Source organism: Atta colombica, unplaced genomic scaffold, assembly GCF_001594045.1.
Source record: "Atta colombica isolate Treedump-2 unplaced genomic scaffold, Acol1.0 scaffold100, whole genome shotgun sequence".
Lineage (NCBI taxonomy): Eukaryota > Metazoa > Arthropoda > Insecta > Hymenoptera > Formicidae > Atta > Atta colombica.
The window spans coordinates 2,993,949-3,000,691 of record NW_017259185.1 but is presented as its reverse complement, the minus strand read 5'-3'; the positions used below and the strand labels follow the sequence as shown (position 1 = coordinate 3,000,691).

Genomic DNA, 6,743 nt, shown 5'->3' with positions numbered 1-6,743 from the left:
TATATATATATATATATTGGATCGATTTTCAAGGAAAGTTATCTTTCCTGTATTTTTTTTTAACAAGTTTGTTGTGCTATTACAACAAATATGATTATCTATAATCACTAATTTTATTTAACAATATAACTTTGCTACTTTAACATAGAAAACTGGTTGTCTGTATATTACGCGACCGTAGATTTGCTGAATCAGTGAAGCTTTTAGTTATTTTAATAAATCTTTTTTTTTCCGTATTTCTAATAGAATCACAACGCACAAAGATTTATCGTAATTATTTTCAATGTATGCCGTTTGATCGATGTGTGTCGATCATTGTACATTAACTTATGACACTGTCAAAAACAATTATGACAATCTTTATGCGTAGGCCCCATACGCAGTTACTTCTCTGCCTATTCCCATCGTCCCTTCAGTTTCTTCTTTTCTGACGAGAAAGCAATCGGAGTATCGAAATGTAACGATGCTCATCATCGGTGGCTCATTTTTTCTCGCCGTATCTTCCCCAACAATTATCGTGTAATAAAATATAACTTATGCGAGATAGCGCCGAGTACAGTACGATTGTGCGCAACGAGATTCTTACTTGTCCTGTCCCAGAAACGCACATGTTAGTACACGCGCCTAAATGTGAGGTCGTGTGTGCGCACTTTTCCTCGCTCATCCCTCTCTTTTCGTACACTGAACTTAACTATCAGTATTGTCGGTACGCCCCCCCGTAGGAAAAAGAAAACGGAAAGGAAGAAAAACGAAGCACTTAGAAAAATACACTCTTAGGATTCCCGCGAATCGCAGCGCCGCAGCATACGCGTATGCGCAGGATGTCTCAGAAATTGTGTACACACAGGTACGTGTGTTCCTGCTCGAACGCACGGAGCGTCCACGTGAAAATCTTGGATTCACTGTCAGTAAACTAGCGACAATCATTTTTAATCGTAAGAAGTCTCGTTATTTCGCAAAATTTTTTTCCCTCGGTATCCGCGAGTAAGATAACGCGGATTATTCCGCGTAGAAATCGCGTAACTTTTCAATTCCCTCATATTCCTACCAGAAAATTTCACCGTACGAACGGATGATTTCAGAGTCGCGAGAATTTCAAGGGTCGACACGTTCTTACATATACTTGGAATTCGTGTACATGCGCTAAAAGTATACTGTACATGACACTCTGTCGACGATCGTTAACGAAGGGAATAAATTGCTCCATCGTGAAAAATAATTTATGCGCGTGTATGTGCGTATGGATCGACATTTGTAGCTGTAATGTTCCTGTGCTTAGGAATATCCCGCATGCGTAATATTTGCATGACGTATAGAAATGACATGAAATAAAAATAAAAGGATCTATCCATTATATTACGAGAAGTAATCAACTGAGCTTGGAGATACTTCGCGATATCGACACATTGCTCTCTTACAAAATTTGCCGCGTTGTCCTTCAACCGCTCTCCGCTTATCAAAATGCAAATCTGAAAAAACGCATGTCAACGCTCTCGAGAGATCGCGTGCGAATTTGTTCCTCGATGTAAAGGAGAGACATAAGAGAATATATGAACGTGTATATATAAACTGAACTTCAAGTGCGCTTAGTAAAATCTGTGTGCGAAAATTGTGGGAAAAGGTTTCGATTGGTATGCGCGGCGCGCACGCGTGACTCTTCCTCTCTTCCTCCGCGTGGAGCGTCATGGAATGCTCGAGCGTTTCTATAGCGAAACGAGAACGAAGCCGAAAATCGCGGTATAAAATGTGCACGAGCCTCGACGATTCTCAATGGCCAGCTTCGATTAAACGGTCCGCGACCCTCTCAATTTTATACAGTACCCGACTGTTTTCACCGTCGACAATCGGATACAAGTACGATTAACTAAGATCCCTTTCTTCGGCATATATACTAAGATCGTGATATCACCCGCGAAATCGTCGCTTTCAATCTCGTTTTCTGCGACATCTATCCTCTCCAAGGATCCATCAATGGCTCACCATCTCGTTCGTAAAGCACGCATTTCTCTCACAATCGATCGTTCTTTCTCACTGCCTTCGTCAAGGAGCATGCCGTTTTTCTAAACGACATTACGAACGATTGTCGGCTTCTCAGATTCATTAGTATAAGACAAGACAAACTAAACGTTTTGCTACGCTTCTGCATAGCATTGATAACGAAGGGGTCTTCCTCTCTCATTCTCTCGCTCTCCTTCTCTCTCTCTCGCGTCGGAATAGAACCGAGACGAGCCACGAACCCATTGAAGAATATCGTCCGGCCAGCCATGTCGTGGATAACATTTTCCTCCTCCGTTTGCGCTTAACGTAGAATACAGAATTAGCCTAGTAGAGACCGCAGCCGCGCAGATTATTGGCGATAATGACGTCTGTGACTGCGTCGAACACAAATTGAATGTTGTTCGTGTCGGTGGCACAGGTCGTGTGGCAGTAAATCTCCTTCGTGGTCGACTTGTTCTTCGCTTCGAACTGTGCCTGGATGTATGCAGCCGCTTCACTGTACGCCTGCGCACCTACGACGAGCATTCAACGCCTCGTTAGCTAACATACTTGTAAGATGATAAATTAAAACAATAGCACGTGTTTTAATATATAATTTACCAGCATATTCGGGAAAACAGATTGTGAGAGGAGACTTGCGGATTTTTTCCTCAAAGAGATCCTTCTTGTTCAGGAAGAGGATAATCGAAGTGTCGGTAAACCATTTGTTGTTGCAAATCGAGTCGAACAGCTTTAAGCTTTCTTGCATTCGGTTCTGTAAAACATCAAAAGGATTAGTTACATTCTCGTTCGTTTATATGAGATATTCGTGAATTTCTCTTGACATTTCTCATCGTTTTCTCTTCCACAAAACTCTTAGATGCAAAAGGATTATTAATTATAAAGGATTATTAATTAAAGAAAGATTAATCAAGAATTATGTAATATTCACATTGGTATAAATAGCACGAATGATTCAAGCTCGTGATATATGAAACTCGCTCTCCAAACATGATATTATATTTAAAGCGATCCTTATTAATGCGGACGTGATACACTTATCCCGCGCATAATCAGTATAGGCTACGATGGATTGGTGATACAAGGTACGAGATGTATACGTAATGACAATTAACATTGGTAGGAACGACTACACGCGTATGTCGCATGCGAGTAGAGAGTTCAACGGAACCTTCCCACATGCAGCGACCTCGGCAATTGATCCCTTGATTCCTCGGAGCTTCAGTTACGTGTATATTGTCGCATTCCTAATTTGGACATGATATTCTTCTGACAAATCGCTATACATTCAACTCTATATGTGCATACATCAACCGTATCCAATGCTGATTATCTCGGATTCTCAATGTAATCGCATGAATGTGCGCTTTTATAGTCGCAATAAGAAGAATCGTCTTTATCATGTCTCGGGGATTAAAAACATGTTGCTTTTTCGCTTCGTTTAATTGTATATTTATTTAAAAATATGATATATTGGTGGCTGTGATAAAAACACCGAGATTCGATGTTTCTTAACTTTTTCTCAATAAAATGCTGATTTTATTATATTTTAATGTAATATAAATAATATTAATGATTTTCATATATAAATATAAAACACATTAAAATTATAAAAAAGTTTAAATTAGAAATGATTAAGTTCAGATCGAACGTATTAATAAATGTTCAATCGAATATCCAAAAAAAAATGAAACATTATGAATACGCCAGAAAGGATAAATTAGAATATTTACCGTCGTTTCGTCCTCGTGCAAGACTTGATCGTATTCGGACATTGCTACGCAGAAAATAATTGCAGTTACATCCTCGAAGCAATGTATCCATTTCTTACGCTCACTCCTCTGACCACCTACATCAAATAATCTAAAAAAAAAAAGACAAAAATAAAATTAATTTTGTTGTTATTTGAGTTTTTTAATTACTATTTTATCAAGATATTATTAGAAAATAATCTTGATAAACAAAATCATGTCAACATCAATGTCTGCAATCGTCACAAGCTTATGCATGTGTCATCTAATTAATTCTTAATCGGCACTTGATATCACTGAGAGATGACAGTATGATAGTTTTAATGAAGGCATAATTATTTCAACACTCATTTCAACCGCTAATGACACTAATTCGATCCTCCCCGATAAACGGAAAGAAGCATTGGCGCATACGACTCATCGTTCGGCTTCGTTCCAAGTAAATGCTCGAATTATCACAGTAATGACTCATGCGTCGATCATTCATAACGGAGCCGCCTCGCATCTCCAGAGCATCGCGCTCGCTCGCGGAATAAACAAATCGACACATAAATGAAGGATTGATATCGTTATCATGCGCAAAACAATCCTAATTAAAAATCCTAACTCAAATGTAAATTTACAATGCATGATTTATTGTCCTATTTTAATTTGATTTTATAGATTCTTACTTAATTTAACAGAATCGGAATAAAATCTCGACTTACTTGAAATTGAGGTTTTTGAATGAGAAATGGACTTCCACGATTCCTGTCGTTTTTACTCGAGTTCTGAGAATATCCTGTTCCGTTGGCTGGTAATCCCTCGTTCCTAATCGGTCCAAGTCATCCAAGAAACTATAAAGAACAATGAATTTATAAAAAAAAACGTTGCAGAATTTTAAGATACAAATAATACATTACATTTACATATTTCCATATTCAAAGTATTTCGGCAAATTATTATAAATTAATTATCTCGTGTTCCTATATTAATTTGTTCCTATATTAAATATTTTATTTTGTTCTATTTCTTAAAACAATCTCGAAATAATTTTCCTCTTTAATTAATTCCGATTTATTTATTTTTACGAATGTACTTTTTCGTATATATATATATATATATATGAGCATTTTCATCTTTGGTCATAATTCTTCGTGGCATATATTGTACGGTTAATAATTTTTTAAACGATTATTATCGATTAATATATATTGACAGATGCAATAAATTAGCATCTGTTTATACCTACAATAAATCCAGATTTAAATTTCGAGCGGTGAGAGCATTAGGGAGCTAGGGCGCGGCTCGCAACAAGTAGCTGGAAGCGAGTGGATATAATAAATGGTGTTACTGTAATCGGGTCTTCGTAAACTGTCGTGCGAACTAGCCACGAGGAAATGCTTCCGCCAGTGCAAACGCTTCGGAACTTTCTAGTCGATTGTTCACAAAACCGACACTATTAATTCAATACCGCACGTAAGTACATAGAAAGAACAGTTTTGCTAAAGTATAAAAATTTAGTTAAGACAGATCTGAAAATAATTTTGTTGCATCATCAAATTAATTATGTAAAACGCTTAAATATTGATGATAATGCTGAAAAAGTTTTTATTTTTTTACTAGCAATCAGCGTCCTACATAATTATTTTGATAATCGAATAAAATTATTTTCAGATCTATATGTAGCTAAATTTTTAGATACCTCAGTAATCTTCCGTAACAATCAAATCCGATTATCTTTTTTTTCTTTTAATATTGTTTCAATATATTACAGGATATTTACCAGAATTAATAGCAATGTTCAAATAAATGATGACCAAAAATTTATGAAATATTTGAATTATTAGCTTCATTGCTAATTAAATAAATTAGTTCCATTAATTATAATTTCTCAATGTTGAGTACGAGTATTAAATATTGAATGATAATCTAAACAATAAATATTCAATAAGAGAATTAAAATAGATGCTAAAAACAATTATTTTTCGAAACAAAGTCATACAACAATATAATCATTTTATATAATCATTTTATATAATCGTTAAAATAATTAAAATAATTCTTCATTCCGATTATAAGAATCGCCGCATACACACTTTTTCAAGCAAAAGAAAAAGTAAAAGGTTAGGAAAAACCACGCAGCGCCATCTTTTTAGACTTTTGATTACGTTTAGAGATTGCAAGTTTGCAAGATGAGAATTACAAAATTTCTCTTAGCTTTCGTAATGAAAAAAAAGAAATGAGATGAGAAAGGAGATTAAAGCTGATTCAGAAGCTGATTATGAAGAGATCTAATGATAGATGAATTTCTGACAAGAGAGGAAGAGAAAAAAAATGCAAACAATAACAAGATAATGCAATAGAATAGAAAGGGTCCAGAAAGAGCGAGAGAGAGAGAGAGAGAGAGAGAGAGAGAGAGAGAGAGAGAGTATATGCGCGAGAGAAATGAAAGCAAAGATCGAAGCACAGGGAAATCAGGCCGCCATGAGAAATTCGACTATTCGAGACACGTCAAAGCTATGACGAGCGAGTGAATCTTGGTAACATCTCCCTGGGGAAAAGTGTTTAGATTTTTCTGGCAATAGAGAAAAAGAAAAAACGGAGAGAAAGAGAGAGAGAGAGAGAAGCGAAACTGAGCAGAAAATAGAAGAGAAGGTGTAGTTTCGCCGGAACCCGATCAGCCATCTTGGTTGTGTGCCACGTGACACGGGCGTGGCGTGACGTCATTTGCGATCAATAATGACGAGGGCGCATGAGGGAGAGGAAGAAAATCCCCGAAGAAAGCGATAAAGAAAAAAGAAAAGAAAAAGGGGTGCATTTCTCGTAACATTTCGACTAGGAGCTACCTTCCTCGCCATCATCATTCCTCTCCTTCATCCCTCCTTTTTACAACCCTATCTTCGGACAAACCTGTCGCATCTCCTCCGGCACTTACCCCTCAGGAAATTCACGTTATCCTCTTCCGGTCTATGCGCGAAACGAAATTCCCGCTGCGATTCTACACACACACAC

The 6,743-nt window shown here is 36.9% G+C and overlaps 1 protein-coding gene across 1 annotated transcript in view; it reads right to left on the bottom strand.

Moving 5' to 3' along the window:
- Positions 1–161: 161 nt before the first annotated feature.
- Positions 162–6,743, bottom strand: part of LOC108686247 (guanine nucleotide-binding protein G(o) subunit alpha) — a 24,957-nt gene continuing 18,375 nt past the window's right edge. Inside the window, exons 5-8 of the mRNA XM_018191451.1 lie at positions 4,457–4,585; positions 3,732–3,861; positions 2,599–2,752; positions 162–2,510 (exon numbers count right to left, since the gene is read on the bottom strand). Of these exons, the coding sequence (XP_018046940.1) occupies positions 2,323–2,510; positions 2,599–2,752; positions 3,732–3,861; positions 4,457–4,585 (601 nt within the window). The 3' untranslated portion in view covers positions 162–2,322. The remainder of the gene's footprint in view (positions 2,511–2,598; positions 2,753–3,731; positions 3,862–4,456; positions 4,586–6,743) is intronic.